The sequence below is a fragment of the Macrobrachium nipponense genome, chromosome 6 (genome assembly GCF_015104395.2).
Source record: "Macrobrachium nipponense isolate FS-2020 chromosome 6, ASM1510439v2, whole genome shotgun sequence".
Lineage (NCBI taxonomy): Eukaryota > Metazoa > Arthropoda > Malacostraca > Decapoda > Palaemonidae > Macrobrachium > Macrobrachium nipponense.
The window spans coordinates 77,814,243-77,833,849 of record NC_061108.1 but is presented as its reverse complement, the minus strand read 5'-3'; the positions used below and the strand labels follow the sequence as shown (position 1 = coordinate 77,833,849).

General features: G+C 44.2%; 1 protein-coding gene across 2 annotated transcripts in view; it reads right to left on the bottom strand.

Annotated features, from left to right (window-relative positions):
* LOC135216317 (ADP-ribosylation factor-like protein 1) overlaps nucleotides 1-19,607 on the bottom strand; it is a 178,920-nt gene that overhangs the window by 121,480 nt on the left and 37,833 nt on the right. For both annotated transcript variants that reach the window (XM_064251488.1, XM_064251489.1), the window contains exon 2: nucleotides 13,821-14,037. In XM_064251488.1, the coding sequence (XP_064107558.1) occupies nucleotides 13,821-14,037 (217 nt within the window). The remainder of the gene's footprint in view (nucleotides 1-13,820; nucleotides 14,038-19,607) is intronic.

Genomic DNA, 19,607 nt, shown 5'->3' with positions numbered 1-19,607 from the left:
TTTATTTATGTTAGCTTAACTATCCCCTCCATTCGAGACTAAGTCCATGATTGTAGGGGGAATATACGGTTAACCATTCGATCCCATTGGAGAGAGAAATGTAACCGAATGCTCAAGACCGAGAACTGGATGGTACTGTATTGGCCTTACAATGACAGCCCGGCCGTCTGGTTCACTGCCTGGCTGCATTCATCCTGAGTTGCCAGTTACTTTATTCAAAGAAGGAATATAATAAAGTTATTCTCGAGCCTAAGGAAGAAGCTCTCAATAATGCAAATTTAAGCCAAACAACCTTTGTTAAATACCGAAGCTGAGTAGGTATTGTCGTAACAAACCTTTTAAGCGAAGTCCTTACCAGGAAAATCCTGTAAGGATATAGGTAATTCCGTAGCGAACCACAAAGGCAACTATGGTATGATTATATGACTTGTCATTCAATAGTCGTATATACCAAGCTTCTTACTACATTCTTTCCTCTCCGATGCAGAGAGAGAATGGAAATCTTGCCCTCTTCGTTCTTTTCATCAATAAACACGAATTAGTGTTAGTCGAAAGAGATCGCAATGAAAACTCTAGGATCGAAGAGAATCCCTCAATTTTATTCTCTTGGATATAAGGCCGTATTCTCGCCTCTATTATTTGGAGAGCCTCTAATCAATGAATGCAGAGCTCGGTACGAATCTTTTGTTCAATTTGCAAACGATGCCACTCTTTCTGTAAAATGGTTGGTTGCATTATTTTAGAAGGGGGGGGGGAAGATTTTAATATCGTCTTATTAGTAATGAACTAAAATTTTTTTCAAATATAAAAAGGTCGCTAAGGTCTTATAAACTGAGAGACCTGCTCCCTTATTGGCTTCCAATTCCGATCTATCTTCCATTTCCTGTCCATCAAGTTGGGAGAAGAATGAGCAACCGGAGGAGAGCGCCTCCTTTCTTAAGGTGAAGAGCTTTTAGCAGTACCGATTCTAACCTGACAAGGGCTACGGCCGCCTGTGCGACATCTTGATTCCCCGCCAGGAAAAAAGCCGATCTTGCTCTTGCCTTTACTTGCATTAAGACTATCCTGAGAAGGGCGACGGCCAACTGTGCAACAACTCCCGTCCTTATCAGGAGAAGGCCTCGAATGTCTTTCACCTTTCGCAGAATCAGGCTCTAACTCCATATCCGATGAAGATCCTGGTTTATACCTTCAGGCGCTTCAGGCGCTTTGCGCCTCGTGTCAGGCCTTTCAGGCGCATAAGGCGCTTTGCTCCTCGTTTCAGGCGCTTCAGGCGCTTCAGACACTTTGCGCCTCATTTCAGGCTCTTCAGGAGCTTTGCGCCTCGTTTCAGGCACCTCAGGCGCTTTGCCCTCATTTCAGGCGCCTCAGGCTCTTTGCGTCTCGTTTCAGGCGCTCCAGGCGCTTTGTGCCTCATTTCAGCCGCTTCAGGCGCCTCTTTAGCATCCTCTCGCCTTGTCGGCGATTTGCGCCTGGCCGTCTCGTCTGAGCTGTCAAAGACTTCTATCGGACGGGATTTCTTAATGGGAAGGAAGCGATCCTTTCTCCTGGGAGGATCCTTCTTCAAAACTTCTATTAACGAAGATATCTACTGTTGCCTTTCTCCTAGGATCTTCGTAGTTTCATTTTCTTTCTCCGTATCCGATCTAGGGGAAGGAGGATTTAATGAATAAATGTCTTTCTTCTTCTTCTCAGGTGGATAGTCTTCCGGAAAACTTTCCGGGCTAGAATCCCAAGCTGGCGATTTCCACGATCTTTTAGAAGGTCTCGACAGCTTGTCAGAACTCCACCCTTTTCCTTTCGATGAAGACTCGGATGACGAAAAAACACTGTTTTAGGATGCCTTTCCAACAGCTATCCTTGGCAGTCTGGGACGCTACTACAGATCCTGCCGAGGGGACGCCCGACCGGTGGGGATTCTCTGAAACCTCCTTAAGGCTTTCGACATTCCTTCTCCTCTGGGCTTGTGAGCTTGGAAGAGGTCTAGGCCTGAGACGAGACAGAGCCGATCGGAACGCACCCTCCACTATTTTAGGACGCCTTCCGATGGCGAACTTGGCAGTCTGGGACGTTCTACAGAGTCTGCCGAGGGGACGCCTGATCGGTGGGGATTCTCTGAAACCTCCGTGCGGCTTTCGACATTCCTTCTCCTCTGGGCTTGTGAGTTTGGAAGAGGTCTAGACCTGGGAGCGAGACAGAGCCGATCAGACGCACCCTCCACTTCAATAGGGAACACTATATTCACTTCTTACCTTTTAAGAGCTCGCATTTTGAGCTACATCCATTATCTTCAAATTTGCATATATAAATTTGTAGTTTCTGTGGAGTAAGAAGGTGATGAGGATGCAACAACTACTAGTACACGCTAATACTCTAACTACTCGTTAGCACAAACGCTATTAAAGCTTCTAAAGTAAGCGTATCTAGTTATATGCTTTTCTGACTTCCTAAAGTAGGAAATTAGTGTTTAATATTTCCTCAATAAAGTTGTAACCTTTATTACATGTAATAATGAATAAATATTAAAAAATGTTATTGTTAGTATACAATAAGGTTTTGTACATACTACCTGGCAGATATATACTTAGCTATACGTCTCTGACGTCACGACAGAATTCAAAACTCTCGCGGCACACGCGACAGGTAGGTCAGGTGATCTACCTTACCCGCCGCTGGGTGGCGGATGTAAGAACCAATCTCCCTTTCCAGCCAGAATTTTTCCTTCCACCGGCGGTCTCCTGAGGGGAGGCTGGGCGCGGGCCATCAATCGTATATATCGCCAGGTAAGTATGTACAAAACCTTATTGTATACTAACAATAACATTTTTGTACATGAACTTTCCTGTCAGATATATACTTAGCTGATTGACACCCTTGGTGGAGGAAAGAGACAGCAATATAAATATTGGAAAAAAGGGGAAAACAACACTAGTTGTAGGATGTAAAAACAACCTTGGTTCTTACCTGTTTAGGCAGAAGACTTCGTAGTTACTGTCTATGAGTCTGCGTTGCCTTAAGAGCTTCAGCGAGGGCGTGACCTACAGCTGACAGACTCTTTGGGTCTATCAAAGGGATTTGGTTGTCCGCTTACTTGATAGAATCCGAGCAGGATCTGTCAACGGGGATTCGCCCACTTATATGACAGAACCTAACCACTATCATTGCAAGGAGCTCAAACATACACCGATCACCTAACCAATCTAATCATTGTTAGCACTACGAAATGAAAAACATGCCTACCCGCATGTTCTTTCAAACAACCAAAAACTTACAACCTAACAACAAGGGGCAAAAATATATACTACTAAGGATATGTCTCAGCTCCCTGCCCAGCACCCGAATCCGCCGATACGTACGGGCCCTAACCCGAAGCACTTTTCATACGTAATTTTGACGTCTCTCAGATGTGGTTTGCAATGACTGAGTTTGCAACGCCAGAAATGTTGCCTTCATAATATTACTCAGGGATATGTTTTTGTTAAAAGTTCAATGACGTGGCAATAGCTCTTACCTCATGAGCTTTGACCCTTAAGAACTTTGTATTGACTTTCCTCCACATATCGCATGCTCTTCTTTCACCAGGCTTCTGATAAAGAAAGAACGCGCATTCTTCGAAAGTGTCCTCCTTGGATCTCTTACAGAGCACCAAAGGTTGACATCATTGCCCTTAAGTTTTTTCTTCTCTGTAGATAGAATTTCAAACTTCTACTGGGCAAAGAGACCTCTCTGCTTCCTCGCCTACTAATGCAGACAATCCTTGTACTTCAAAGCTCCTAGGCCAAGTATTGAGGGGTTCTCGTTCCTTGGCTAAGAACGAAGGAAGGAATGAACAGATAGCTGCATCTCCTCTGAATCCCACATTTCCTTCTAGTGCATGGGAGTTCACTAACCCTTTTTGCGGAAGCCAATGCCATGAGAAAATTGTCTTCTTCGGAGGTCTCTAAACGATGCAGACTGAGGCGGTTCGAACTTATTGGACCTCAGGTAACGTAGCAACACATCCAGATTCCAACTCGGAACCCCTGGAGAAACCTTCTTGGATGTTTCAAACGATCTTATTAGATCATGAAGGTCCTTATCTTCTGAAATGTTTAAGTTTCTGTGCCTAAACACTGCAGATGCATGCTACGATAGCCTTTAATGGTTGATACCGCCATACACTTTCTTCCCTACTGGAAAAGTAAGAAGTCTGCTATTTGTGTCACAGAGGTACTGGAAGAGGAAAAGTGTGGTTCCTACACCATCGCCGAAAGACGTCCACTTCGATGGTAGGACTCTAAGGGTAGAAGGCCTTCTTGCTGCTGCGATAGCCGTTGCAACTCTTGCCAAAAAGAAAAGCCTCTCGTTCTGACCAAACTTTTGACAGTCTGAAGCCAGTCAGATCTAGAGCGGGGAGGTTTTTGTGATACCTCTCGAAGTGGGGTTGTCTGAGCAGATCGATCCTCCTGTGGTAATGTTCTCGGAAGATCTACTAACCATTTCCAGTACCTCTGTGAACCATACTTGTGAGGGCCAGAACGGGGCTACCACCGCGTCATCCTTGCTGCCTCCGATTCTGCAAATTTCTTTAGTCTCTCTCCCAGTATCTTGAATGGAGGAAAAGCATAACGTGTCTAGACCCTTCCATCTAGTAGGAACGCGTCTATCGACACTGCCCTCGGGTCCGATATCGGAGAGCAGTAGTTGGCTATCCTCATATTCTTGGCTGTGGCGAAGAGGTCTATATGAGGTTTGCCCCAAAGCTTCCACAGGTCCTGGCAAACATCTTCGTGCAGAGTTCCCTCTGCCGGCAGGACTTGATCTTTCCTGCTTAGGAGGTCTGCTCTGACGTTCTTTTCTCCCTGTACGAACCTGGTAAGGAGACAAATCTTCCTTTTTTCTGAACAAAGCAGAAGTTCTTTTGCTGTCTCGTACAGGGAGAAAGAGTGAGTCCCCCCTTGCTTCCTGATGTAAGCCAGGGCCGTGGTGTTGTCCGAGTTGATCTGAACTGTTGAAGCTAGGACGTGGGGCTCGAAAGCTTTCAAAGCTAGCCAAACCGCCATCAGCTCCTTCTTGTTGATGTGCCAGGTCACCTGTTCCTTGTTCCAGGTGCCTGACACTTCTCTTGAGCCGAGCGTCGCTCCCCAACCTGTTTCCGAGGCGTCGGAATACAACACTTGGTTGGGGTTTCGGAATGTGAAGGACATCCCTTCTGCAAACTTGAGAGGGTTGGCCCACCAAGAGAGGTCCTTCTTGATTTCCTTTGAAATCTCGAAGGAGAACTCTAGGTTTTGTGAACGACACCTCCAGTTTCGATGGAGAAAGAACTGGAGAGGTCTGAGGTGCAACCTTCCTAGAGAAAGGAATTGCTCCAACGAGAGAGTGTCCCCAACAAACTCATCCACTGCTCGCTGTGCATACTTCTTTCTCTAGGAAGGCTTTGACTTTCTCTGACCCTCGGCTATCCGTTCTGGAGACGGAAAAGCCGAAAATCCAGAGAAGCCATCCGAATCCCCAGATAGATACGATCTTGACTGGGATCAACTGAGACTTTTGAAAGTTCAACGCCAAAAGTCCCAGAGAACTTGCCATGAAAAGGGTCTTTGTAGGTCCTCCAAACATCTTTCCTGAGACTTGGCTCTGATCAGCCAGTCGTCCAAGTAAAGGGACACTCTGACTCCCTCCAAATGTAGCCATCTTGCTACATTTTTCATTAGGCCTGTAAAGACCTGAGGGGCTGTTGAAAGGCCGAAGCACAAGGCCCTGAACTGGAATATCCTTCCTCCCATCATGAACCTGAGGTATTTCCTTGACGAAGGATGGATAGGCACATGGAAGTAAGCGTCCTGAAGATCTAGGGACACCATCCAGTCCCCTGGCCGAAGGGCCGCCAACAACTAGGATGTCGTCTCCATGGCGAATTCCTCTTTTCTTTTCTACAAAGAAATTCAGGGCGCTTACATCCAGAACCGGTCTCCATCCTCCTGAGGCTTTTTGGAACTAGAAAAAGGCGGTTGTAAAAACAAAAGCCCGCTGAGCAAGGGTCGCTCACTAGCTCTATAGCCTCTTTCTCGAACATTTGTTCCACTGCTTGTGTTAAAGCAAGGCTCATGATGGGATCCCTGTACCTGGCCACCAACTCCCTCGGAGTCGTTGTCAACGGTGGTCTTTCCGTAAAAGGAATCAGATATCCTTTCCTTATTATAGAGAGGGACCAGTTGTCCGCTCCTCTCTTTGTCCAGGCTTCCGAGAATCTTAGAAGTCTGGCACCTACTGGTGTTTGGAGGACTACTTCCCCCCTACTTCTTAGCTCTGACAGAGCGTGAGAAGGATCTACCTCTCTTGAAAAGTTCTATTACCTCTCGAGGTAGAGGCTCTAGAAGGGGGCCCCCTCGAAAGGGCTCCTGTCTAGCTGGAGTCTCCTTCTTAGTCTTCGTCTGGAAGGAGGTCTTAGGCTTCCGTGCCGACTGTGCGAGCATGTCCTGAGTCGCCTTCGCAGAGATAGATCCTGAGATGTCTGGATTATCTTCTTTGGAAAAAGCAGAGGCGAGAGCTGCGAATACAGGAGAGGGCTCTTTGGCATGCGAAACAGACTTCGTCAGCAAAAGAGCAGAAGACTGATCTCTTCTTAAGGATCCCTGCTCCAAAGAGGGAGGCTATTTCGCTCGATCCATCTCTAACTGCTTTGTCAATGCACGTTAGAACAACCTGTTTAGATCTTCTGGCGAAATAGCATCCGGGTTCTGAGTCTTCTTAGCCAAGACCCCCAAAGACCAGTCAAGGAAGTTGAAGACTTCCAAGACTCTAAACATTCCCTTCAGCAGGTGGTCAAGCTCGTTCATAGCCCAGGTCGTTTTAGCCGACAAAAGAGCCGAGCGTCGTGCTGCATCCACCAGAGAAGAGAAGTCCGCATCCGCCGATGAAGGAAGACCCAGACCTAAGGGTTCTCCAGACTCGTACCAAAATCCGAGTCTGCCCGTAAGCTTGGAAGGAGGGAAAGAAAACACAGTTTTTCCCTTTCTCTTCCTTAAGAAAGCAGCCAATCACCAACACCTCTCAAAGCCTTCTTCATTGAGATGGTTGGCTTCATCCTCACACAAGAGGAAACTTTCGTCTTCTTCGAAGTCGAGAATAAAGAGAGAGGAGCGGAGGAGCGACGGGAGTAAGGGAGTCTCCAAACTCTTGAAGAAGTAGATCTGTAAGGATCTTGTAGGACGAAACTGACGAGTCCTTCACCAAATCCTCTTCTGAAGGTTCAACTTCATCCACTGAAGAACCCTCCGCTTCTTCTTTACGAGTGCAGTTAGCCTTCTCTAAAGAAATGCGCCTGTCCAGAGAGTGTCTAGTAGTAGACTGGCGCCTATCAGGGGAAGCCAAAGTTTCTGGAGAGCTCCTCTCGAATGAGTCCTTCCTACTCTGATGAGTGCTTGCTCTTTGCTCCTTAATCCTACTCCTAGAATTCCGGGCTTCCAAGGGGGAGCGCCTGCTAGGAGGAGGAGAGCCTACTATGCTCAAGGCGCTTCTCAGGCTCCATGCGCCTGTTTCAAAGGAGAGCGGCTGCCAGGCGAGCTGCGCCTACCATGAGGCGAACGCCTACTAGGCTCTTGGCGCCTACTTACAGGAGAGCGAAGGTCTGGAGAAGGTCGCTTACTAGGAGAACCGGCGTCTACCATGCTCCACAAACTTCGCACCCGACTTGATGTGTCTCTTCAAAAGGTAGTCTCCCAGAAGAGACATATCTTTCAGGCTCTACGCGCCTGTCCTGAATCGAGCGGCTAAAAGTAGAGCCGCGCTTATCAGGAGAAAAGCGCCTATCAGGAGAAAAGCGCCTATCCTCCGCACCACGCTTGGGAGCGGGAGAGCGTCTACTTGGGGAGTAGCGCCTACTAGGCTCAAGGCGCCTAACATAAGGCGAGATCCTGTCTCTAGACGAATCCATCAAAGAGTAGGCTCTCTTATCCGGGGAATGAAGGATCTTCGTAAAAGAGCGCGAGGACGAGGCTGTACGCCTGTCTTTAGACGAACGCCTACTAGTCGCTAGATCCCTTCCTACTGGAGAGATGTAGTCACCAGGAGAAAGCTTCTTGGGCGATTGATGCCTGGAAGACGACAAGCGCCTGCTGAGGAAGAGCGACCTCCTTCCATCCGCTGATAAAGGAGAGAGAACCGACTCTGACTGAGACGGTAAGACAGGTGAAGGAATCCTAGACTTCTTGACAGGGAGAGAGACGTCTTTCCGACGCGTTCCTCCTGCCAAGGAGCCCGCCAGTGCCGAAATCTGCGCTTGCAGTCCCGCAAGAATTCGAGCTGGAGATCTTGTAAAATCCTCAACCGGAGAAGAGGCTCGAAGCCTACTATGAGGCGAGAACTCCTGCTCCCTCCTGGGTTTCTTGATCTCTACTTCCGGCTCTTCTGGAAAAACTTCCGGGCTGGAAGGAAAGGAGCCAGGTGCGCCTTCCAGGCTCTCTTCAGCGGTCGTGAAGAATCCGAGGCGCTCCATCCTCTTCTAGGTGAGGTAGGAAGACGAAGAGAAGCATTGGCGCAATAATACCTCCTTCTTCGCGCGAACAAGGGCAGCCTGGGTACGAGCATCAGGATCTACCGAGGGGACGCCTGATCGGTGGGAGTTCTCCCTAACCTTCCTGCGGCTTTTGACTTTCCTCCTCCACTGGGACTGGGAGTCTGGAAGAGGTCTAGGCCTGGAAGCATTAAGGAGCCGATCAGACGCACCCTCCACTGCACTGGGGTCACTGCACAATTCACCTTCACTATTCTTACCTTGCAACGAACGGATCTTCTTTTCCATGCTAAGGATCGTGGCTCTCATGGTTGCCACTTCCGTAGTCGTATACTTAGGTTCGATGCAGGGCGCAGGAGCTGAAACGGAGAAGGTTTCTAGGCTACACACAGTATTTTCTTCTAACTCGCTAATACGAGACTTACTAGAACTCTAGAATAAGCCTTTCTCACCCTGTCCTTCTCTAACTTCCTCAAGTAGGAAAGAAGAGCCTTCATTCACCCTCATCCAACTTCCTCACACTAAAAAAAAAATTACACGGGTTATCAAAGACCATTCTTACCTCTACATTTAAGCAAACTGTGTGGAGGATCTCCGTTAGCTTTCGGTAGTCTCACCTTGCATTCATCCATAGCCACATCTAAACATAGAAGATTTCTTAACCTCTAACTCCAGACATCTCGAAATCAAGAAAAATGCCAAATCAATATCCAAAAACCCATCCACAATGCGTATCCAAGCCAACCAGATCAGGTAACTTCACCGAAAGTCAGATCCAAAATAAATTCCACGGCAACGAGAACTGATCTAAAGCTGTCAGGAAGGTAACACCAAGTAGTAGTCGTCACCGGCGCAGAAAATGCCTGGCTGGAAAGGGAGATTGGTTCTTTACATCCGCCACCACAGCGGCGTGTAAGGTAGATCACCTTGACCTACTCGCGTGTGCCGCGAGTTTGAATTCTGTCGTGACTTCAGAGACGTATAGCTAGTTATATCTGACAGAAAGTTCAATGTACAAAATTCCCTTTATTGCAAACGTATGTGAGTGCTAAAACCGATAAATTTCGTTATTGTTTCACTTAGATTTTCTTCGAATTTTAGCGAAATCATTAAAAATTTAATAAAGCGTATAGCCGAACCAAAGCGCCAGTACCTATCCTGCAAAAGACAGCCCAAAGATCGATGGCGATGAAACAACGAAAATCAGTCAGGGAACCGTACACGTATGTTACATTCCAACGAAGAGAAAATCTGGTTCTAGAAGGTGATTGATTCCTACTCCTGCACCCAGCGGGCCCCCCCCCCGGGGGGGGACGGGTAGATCACCTGACCTACCTCCCTGTAGTCGGGGTGTGTGGCGCGCGAAATTCGAATTTACTATTGGGACGCCTTAACAAGGGGAATAAATGGGGGAAAAAAAAAAAGAGATCGGGATCCTATGCTAAGTATATATCTGACAGGGAAGTTGAATGTATGAAAGTACCTTATGCTAGCAAATTGATACAGATAACTATAGGTAAATTATCATAATAAAAGATTTTGATTTATCAAGTTTAGGATTTTTTTTTTTTGGCCATTTCTTTGATCCAGTAGTTGGGAGTGTCATGCACTGTTCCCCTACCCTTACCAAAATTCAAGAACAGCCAATAAATTCATGGTGGTCATGTTGTTTTAACCCCTTCAAGTAAAATGTATTTATGTACAGTATTTCATTTTGCTCTACAATCCACATCAGTTCCTGAAACACATCAAGTGTTGGATAACTGTATGAATAGTAAGAGTGGTTAACCATTTCACTGAGACCATGTTTTCACCCCTAGTGACACGAGCAGTGTTCTGCTAATTGCATAACAGACTAATTTTCTCCCCTTTATATTTATACTTTGATCCTTTGTTATTTTCACTACTGTTATAACATAACATTAGGTAAGTTATAATGTTTTATATTATGGAAGAGTGATAGAATATGCAAATGATTTGTAGTTAATTATTCACATACTGAATTGAGTAGTTTTCTTTGGTAATTCATTTCCACATCTTTCATACCATTATCCCTACATTATCGGGTCGGTTGCCTGATGTGCCTTCTCCACTGCCTCCTATCAAAGGCATCATCCTCCACCAAACCTCTTCTCCCATATCTTCCTTCACTTTAGCTCGCCATCTAATTCTCTGCCTCCCTCTCCATCTTCTTCCTCTATCAGTTTCCTCCTAAGCCCTCTTCACTCTCTCCTCGACATCCATCCTCAACACTGGCCTTACCATCTCAATCATGACTCTTATCACTTCTGTAATCTTTACTAAGTCTTCCCTTCTTCTTATTCATCATTTTCCAATCTCTCTAGCAGCGATATTCCCACAATCCACCTCTGCATTTTCATCTCTGCTCTACCAAGCTTTACTTCTTTTCTTCTTAGAGCCCATGTTTCTGCTCCATACAGTAAAACTGGTCTTATCACTGTGTTATATATCTTGACTTTTAGCTTGATTGGCATTTTCTTATTACATACCACTCCAGCTTTTATCCCACTATCAACTTCAGCCTCACATCCTCCCTCTTGGCTTAAAGTAGATCCTAAGTATTTAAACTTTTCAGCCTGTTTTATAATCGAGCCTCTTCTTTCTTGTATTACTATTCTGTCTCTATCTTCCCTACTGCTCAGCAAAACCTCTGTTTTATATTCGCATTCACCTTTAAGCCACCCCTCTCTAAAGACTCCTGCCGCTCTCTAACCATTCTCTCTAGGTCCTCCTCATTTTCAGCAGTAATCGCCACATCATTGGCTTACAACAAATCCCACAGCTTCTTTCCTGATCTCTTTACTCAACACATCCATGACTAGCACAAACAAGAATGGGCTTAATGCTGACCTCTGGTGTAATCCAACATTAACTTCAAAGTTTTCTGTTTCCCCAACAGCTTTTACCACTTTTGTACTCATTCTTTTAATATCATTTTGACAAGCCTAACCAACTTTTCTGGGACTTTCCTTTTCCTTAAACACAAAAACATCACCTCTCTTGGGACTATATCATATGCTTTCTCTAGGTCTATAAATGCACAATAGAGCTCCTGGTTTTCCTCTAGCCTCTTTTCCTGTAGCTGTCTTACTATGCATATGGCATCCACCGTCCCTCTTCCTCTCATGAATCCACATTCACCTTTAAGCCACCCCTCAAAGACCCTGCCACTCTCCAACCCTTCTCTGTAGGTCCTCTTCATTTTCAGCAGTAATCACCAGATCAATGTCATACCATAACTCCCACAGCTCTTTATTCCTGATCTCTTCACTCAATACATCCAGGACCAGCACAAAAAAAAATGGGATTAATGCTGACCCCTGGTGTAATCCAGCACTAACTTCAAAGCTCTCTGTAGGTCCTCTTCATTTTCAGCAGTAATCACCAGATCAATGTCATACCATAACTCCCACAGCTCTTTATTCCTGATCTCTTCACTCAATACATCCAGGACCAGCACAAAAAAAAATGGGATTAATGCTGACCCCTGGTGTAATCCAGCACTAACTTCAAAGCTTTCTGTGTCTCCAACTGCTGTTATCACTTTTGTGCTTGTTCTTTTATATATCATCTCGACCAGCCTAACTAACTTTTCTGGGATTTTCCTTTAAACACCAAAACATCTTTTCTCTTCCATTTCCGTGTGATCCCTCTCAAAGCATGGAGAACGGTAATGCTATTTTCATCAGTTTGTATGTAAATCTTTAATACAAACCTTGAAAGCTTGCTTTTGGTGAAGAATTTCATCTGGAAAAACCTTACCAAAAAATAACAGACTTGGCATTATCTAGGAAATGAGAATCTATCTCCAATAACACTTTCAGAGCACAGATTTTTCACGAACTTAATCTACAATAGCCTTCCATTTGCAAATTTTATCACTTTTTTTTTCTTTTTTTTTTACTCACCACCTGTGGTGCTTGAAATAAATGCTTCCTCTTCTGTCATTTCCTCTGATTCATGATCATCTTTCATAAAACCTGAAGTAAAAAAATTATCTAAAGAGGCAGTTGTCTATAACTACGATAAAATAAACATCACCATATTCACTGTTGTTCACTACCAGAACTATCCGATAATTCAGGTCTATTATCAATGCAATTTCCGAATAAAAGTCTCTGTATGACTTCATTGAGAGAAATCCTCCTTTGTAGCATTTTGATGGTTACTGAAGGTCTAGTCCTTGTCTTGAGATTATCCTGTAAGTTGGAAATCAAATGTTGCCATTTGTCCCTAAAATATAGACAAAAGCTCCTTAAAAAGAATTGGTCCTGTCGCAACATAGGAGGGGAAGAGAACTTGATTGGGGACCTCAAAACTCTGAATTAATTTCTTGTCCAGAGAAGAGGTACGTATTCATCTAGTCGAGAATGCCCTAACAAGCAAAGAATGTAGCGCCCCTACCAAAACCCTTGTCTCTCCTGGAAGAGCAAGGGCCTCGAGCAATCAAAAATATTTACAGGGGAAGCCGCAGTCCTATTCCCAAGATCTATGTGCTGACAAATCAGTGCAAAGATCTCTGCCAAATGAAAATCAAGGGTATTCATATCCCAAAGAAAAACCCTCAAGTATATGATGAGATGATCTGAGGATCGATTTTGAGATACTAACCTTTGAAGCCGGGTTTAAAAAAAAAAAAAAAAAAGACAAATTCATTGGAATTCTAACTGTCCGCCATGCACCTCTCAGATCACGACAGAAGCGGGCAGAGAGGTCAACAACATGTCTGCACCTGACAGCGGTCGAAAGCAAAGTAGAATATTTACATTCAGTTGGATAGGACTCCCGACCATCGGACAAGCAGTTGTTGCCTTGCTACCTTGTTACTGAATCTTACGACCGGTCCAGCTGGCGCTGAAAGTAATTCCTTATGTAAAGGACCGAAGGTTTGTATAACGTGTAGGAACAAAGGGAAATTTGGGTTTATGTACAGCAATAACTAATCTGCTTGTCCATCTTGGGTTTGAGCATAAGCATTTTATCTAAAAGTGATTTGTACCTCAGAAGAACAACTTTGGCACCTCTTTGTAGAGGCTCTTTAAAGTTCAGCAAGAAAGAGAATAGAAACATGGAGTAACTAAACCATAGGCAAACCAAGACAATGCAAGAGTTTATCTTAAAAATGAGGGAAGGGTAGGGTATAACAACACTCTAGTGTCACATGTAACTGGATTCTTGTATTAGCAGTGTAACTGGACTTATGGAATTTATTATCCAAGACTCTACACTCAAGTTGCCAGATTGGCAGCAAAGCTGAAACACCCAAACATGAAACAAATTCCAATGATAAAAGTAATCTTACCTTATACTAGTTTGCCCGCCTAGATCCCAAACCTGAAATCTTAGGTTTTTATATGTGACTTGCTCCACGTTGAAACCTATCGTAGGAATGGTAGTTACCACTTCTCCTACTTGTAAGCGATATAATATTGTTGTCTTTCCAGCACCATCAAGACCCAAGATAAGAATTCTCATTTCCCTAGAGCCAATGAGACTTCGAAAATAGCTGAGTAACGCCCCTGAAATAAGATACACATAGTATTTAATTTGGAATCTGTGAAACTAATAAAATAATAGTCATCCAATATACAATAAACAAACTAAAGAGTTCGTCAAAAGCCTGATATTGTATTCAAGTTATTGATAATACATGGTCCTCTAATAATTTCATGTCAACTTAAATAAAACATCATCCTTTTCCACAACTGTACTTTTAATTGCAAAATAAAAGCTTTGTCAATCTCATGGAAAAAATGGAGGAATAATTCTTACTAACTTCAGCATCAAGAGAGCTACACCTAACTGGAGGGTTTAGCTTTGCACAAGGTGTCATTAGATTTTCAATGTTCATCATTAATGTGGATTTCCTCATTTCCTGTAGCTAACACTGGTATTTGTTTATGAGCATCCTCATGCCACTCAGTGGTCTGGCTAAACTACTTGATAATAATAAAAACAATCACCATCATTTTGAAAAGGAATGTAGTCAACTTCACACACCAAACTCTTCAGTCTCCCTCATTCTGTTGACTTAAGACCTTTATTGTCTTCCATTGTTAATCACAAAAAGATTTGTTTGGTCTTTGGCAAATCTCAAGGGCACTAATTTTGTTGGTAATGAGTTGCTAAATTCCTTTGATTTACAGATCCAAATTGTGGAAAACATATCTGGCATTCATTATTACTAAACTTCCTAAATACTGAACAAACCCAAACACTGGCTAACATTACAAAGGAAAGAGCAGAGGCCCTGTGAAAGAGAGCAATGAAGGCAACCTACCATCACTGTCAATCCAATTCACTATTAAAGCTTCTTAAGTCTTATTGTTCTCAGTGTTTTGTCACATACTGTAGTAGCAATGAATACAGTAGTACCTCGAGATACGAAATTAATCCGTTCCTAGGTGCCCTTCGTATCATGAGGTTTTTGTATCTTGGACCACATTTTACATGTAAAATGACTAATCCTTTCCAAGCCCTCCAAAAAATGATATTGTTAAGATACAATAAAGTTTTGTACATACTTACCTGGCAGATATATACTTAGCTATAGACTCGGTCGTCCCGACAGAATTTCAAAACTCGCGGCACACGCGACAGGTAGGTCAGGTGATCCACCATTCCCGCCGCTGGGTGGCGGGGTCTGGAACTATTCCCGTTTTCTAAGCCATAATTTCTCTTCCACCTGTCTCCTGAGGGGAGGCTGGGTGGGCCATTAATCGTATATATCTGCCAGGTAAGTATGTACAAAACTTTATTGTATCTTAACAATATCATTTTTGTACAAGTAACTTACCCAGCAGATATATACTTAGCTGATTGGCACCCTTGGTGGCGGGCAAGAGACAGCTAAAAACAAAATAATACTTAAACTAAATACATTAAAAAACAGGGAAAAAACAACCTATGTTCTTGGATAACATAATCCATAGTTCCTACCTTATTGGGCTGAAGACTTCATGACTACTGTCGATGAGTCTGCTTGCCTCAAGAGTTTCAACGAGGAATGAACCTATGGTTGAATAACTCTTTGGATCGTGTCAATGGGGGCTAGCCCGCTTACGCGACAGAGCCTATACTGGATCGTACCAATGGGGGCTGACCCACTTACATGGTAGAGCCTTGACCTTTTGTCATATCAATGGAGACTCGCCCTCTTACATGACAGAGTTAAGGTTTATTAAAACAAAATCACAAAGAGCACTGAAGCCAATCCCGATCACCTGACCATGTTAGTATGTTCAATCTATGAATTGTTAAGAGGGTCCCTATTCCCTCTGACAATTAACCAATAAAAACAACCACCAATAAACAGTAAATTAAGCCTTAAACTAAATAGGAAGGATTAGCCTCAGCCCCTTCTCCCAGCACTGAATTCGCCGAAACATACGCTCCCAGAAGCAAAGCACTTTTCGTACGAAATTTTAATGTCTCTTAGGTAATTCGAGGCGAACACCGAATTACATCTCCAAAATGTCGACTCTATAAGAGCCTGAAGCGACCATGTTTTGTGAAATGCCATAGACGTAGCTATGGCTCTCACTTCATGAGCTCTCACTCTGAGAACCTTGAGATGCTCTTCTTCGCACTTAAGGTGAGCTTCCTTATTACATCTTTTATGAAGTATGTAAGGGCGTTCTTAGAAATCGCTCTTTTCGGATCTCTTACAGAGCACCAAAGACTTTCTTCTGTACCTTTCAGCAACTTCTTCTTCTCCAGGTAACTTGAGTGCCCTGACTGGACACAAAGATCCTTTCTAGTTCTCTCCCTGTTAATGAAGATAGTCCTTTTATCTCAAAGCTTCTTGGCCAAGGCTTTGAGGGATTTTCATTTTTCGCTAGAAAAAATGGTTTAAAGGAGCAAATCGCTGAATCCTTCTTAAACCCCACTTTACTTCCAAGCTTGCAACTCGCTAATTCTCTTGGCTGTTGCTAACGCAAAAAGGAATAATGACTTTCTCGTTAAGTCTCTAAACGAAGCTGCGTGAGACGGTACAAATTTTTCCGACATTAGGAACTTGAGGACCACATCCAAGTTCCAGCTAGGCTTCTTGATTCATGTTCTTTCGTGGTCTCAAAAGACCTTATAAGGTCATGAAGATCTTTATTATTCGTCAGATCTATTCCTCTATGTCGAAAAACTGAGGCCAGCATACTTCTGTAACCCTTCACTGTTGAAACTGCCAGGTTACAGTCTTTTCTCAAATATAGGAGAAAATCTGCGATTTCAGTTACAGAGGTTACTGGAGAGGATATTTTTCTTTCCCTTACACCATCTTCTAAACAACTCCCACTTCGACTGATATACTTTAGAAGTGGAGACTCTTCTGGCTCTTGCAATAGCCTTCGCCACTTCTCGTGAAAAGCCCCTTTTACTCTGACAAGTCCTTCGACAGTCTGAAGGCGGTCAGACTTAGAGCGGGGAGGTTTTTGTGAAACCTGTCGAAGTGGGGTTGTTTGAGAAGATCGTTCCTTAGTGGAAGCGATCTTTGTTGGAAAATCCACTAACCACTCCAGCACCTCTGTGAACCAATCGAGAGCCGGCCAGAAGGGAGCGATGAGGTCATTCTTGTTCCTTCCGAGCAAGCGAACTTCCTCAATACTTCTCCTACTATCTTGAAAGGAGGGAAGGCGTATGCGTCCAAGCCCGTCCAATCTAGCAGAAAGCTGTATCTACTGCTACTTTGCTTGAGGATCCGAGATCGGGGAGCAATAGGTTTCTAATCTGTGATTCTTGTTTTTGGTCGCGAACAGGTCTATATTGGGCCTTCCCACAGATGCCAAAGTTGTTGGCAAATCTGAGGATTGAGAGTCCATTCCGTGGGGTAGGACTTGTTCTTTTCTGCTTAACAGATCTGCCCGGACATTTTTCTCTCCCGTCACAAACCTTGTGAGGAGAGAGATCTTCCTTTCCTGAGCCCAAATCAGCAGATCCTTTGCTGATTCGTACAGGGAAAAGGAATGCGTCCGCCCCCCTTGTTTCTTTATATAAGCGAGGGGGGCTGCTTGTGTTGTCCGAGTGAATCTGAATCCCCAGACCTGAGACCTGCTCCTCGAAATGAACTAGAGCTAGATGAATGGCTGTTAGTTCTTTCTTGTTTATGTGCCAGGACACTTGTTCTCCTTCCCAAGTGCCTGACACTTCTTGCGAACCTAGGGTCCCTCCCCACCCTGAATCTGAGGCGTCTGCAAACAACGCTAGGCGAGGGTTCTGTAAGCGAAGGGAGATTCCCTTGCTTAGTTTCTGTGGATCTAACCACCAACGGATATTCTCCTTGATCCCTTTCGAGATTGGAAATGTATCTCCTAGATTGTTGGACTTCCAATCCCACTTCTCCTTCAGATAAAATTGAAGGGGTCGTAGGTGAAGTCTTCCTAAGGAAACGAACTGTTCCATCGAGGAGAGGGTCCCCAGTAAGCTCATCCATTCCCTCGCGGAACAATGTTCTTTCCTTAAGAAGACTGACACCTTTCCTGCGAAGGATACGCTAGAAAATCCCGAGAATCCATCTGAATCCCCAGATAGACAATACTCTGCTGGGGAGTCAGCATGGATTTCTCGTGATTTACTAAAAGTCCTAAGGACTTTGTCAACTTTAGAGTAACTAATAGGTCCTCCAGACATTTTTTCTCCGATTGGGCTCTTATTAGCCAATCGTCCAGATATAACGAGATCCTGATCCCTTCCAGATGTAGCCAATAAGCTACATTCTTCATGATGTCCGTAAAGACTTGAGGGGCAGTCGAAAGTCCGAAGCACATCGCTCGGAACTGGAACACTTTCCCTTGGAACATGAACCTCAGATACTTCCTTGCTGCCGGATGAATTGGCACATGGAAATACGCATCCTGAAGGTCCAGGGACACCATCCAGTCCCCTGGACGAAGAGCAGATAGAACAGAGGAAGACGTCTCCATTGAAAAATGATATTGTTATGATACAATAAAGTTTCATACATACTTACCTGGCAGATATATACATAGCTAAGACTCCGTCGTCCCCGACAGAAATTCAAATTTCGCGGCACACGCTGCAGGTAGGTCAGGTGATCTACCGTCCTGCCCTGGGTGGCAGGATTAGGAACCATTCCTGTTTTCTATCATATTTTTTCTCTTCCACCTGTCTCCTTGCGGGGAGGCTGGGTGGGCCCTAATCGTATATATCTGCCAGGTAAGTATGTATGAAACTTTATTGTATCATAACAATATCATTTTCATACAATCAACTTACCTGTCAGAATATTAGACATAGCTGATTGGCACCTTCGGTGGAGGTAAGAGACAGCTACTATATGGAATAGACAGGTAAACAACATATGTTGTAGGTATAAATAAAACCTTGGTTCCTACCTGATAGGTGGTAGACTTCGTTGGTGTTTGCCCAGTAGTCTGCATCACCTCAAGAAACTTTAGCGAGATATGTGATCTATGGCCAAGAGTTCTTGTGGGTCTGCCGAAGGGGTCTTATCCACTTACTCGGCAGAGCCTGAAAGGACTTTGTCAATGCGGGTGCTGATCCACTTATATGACAATACACCTTATGAAGGAGCGCAACACCGATCCCGAGCACCTGATCCTAAACACGAGGGTTCGCGCCAAATTGGGAAAGAGTTTATCCCCACACTCCTTTCAAAAACCCCAATATTTTTTCACTAAGTTAAAAAACTTTAACTCAAAGTTAAGGATCAGTGTCGGCTCCTTATCCCAGTAACGTATCCGCAGAAACGTATAAACCAAAAAGAGAATGGATCTCTCGGAGGTTAGGTAACTTGACCAATCCTTTGTGTAATGAGAAGTCAACACAGAGTTGCCTCTACCGTACAACACAGCTAATATGTCTAATATGACATATTGTTATGTAAAGAACAAGAATTTGCAAAAGCGCGCACTTCCTGCGCTTTTAATTCTCAGCTGTTTGAAGGAATCAAGTCACTAATGAAGTGCTTAGGAGATCTCCATGTTTCAAAGAAGACCAGGGCTTTCTTGAAATGGATCTCACCCGACTGAAGCCTGAAGCCTGGCAGGAACCTCGCGCCTGCTGGTGCTTCGCTCTTGGTTGGCGCCTAGCGCTTGTATGGTACCTTTTCGCT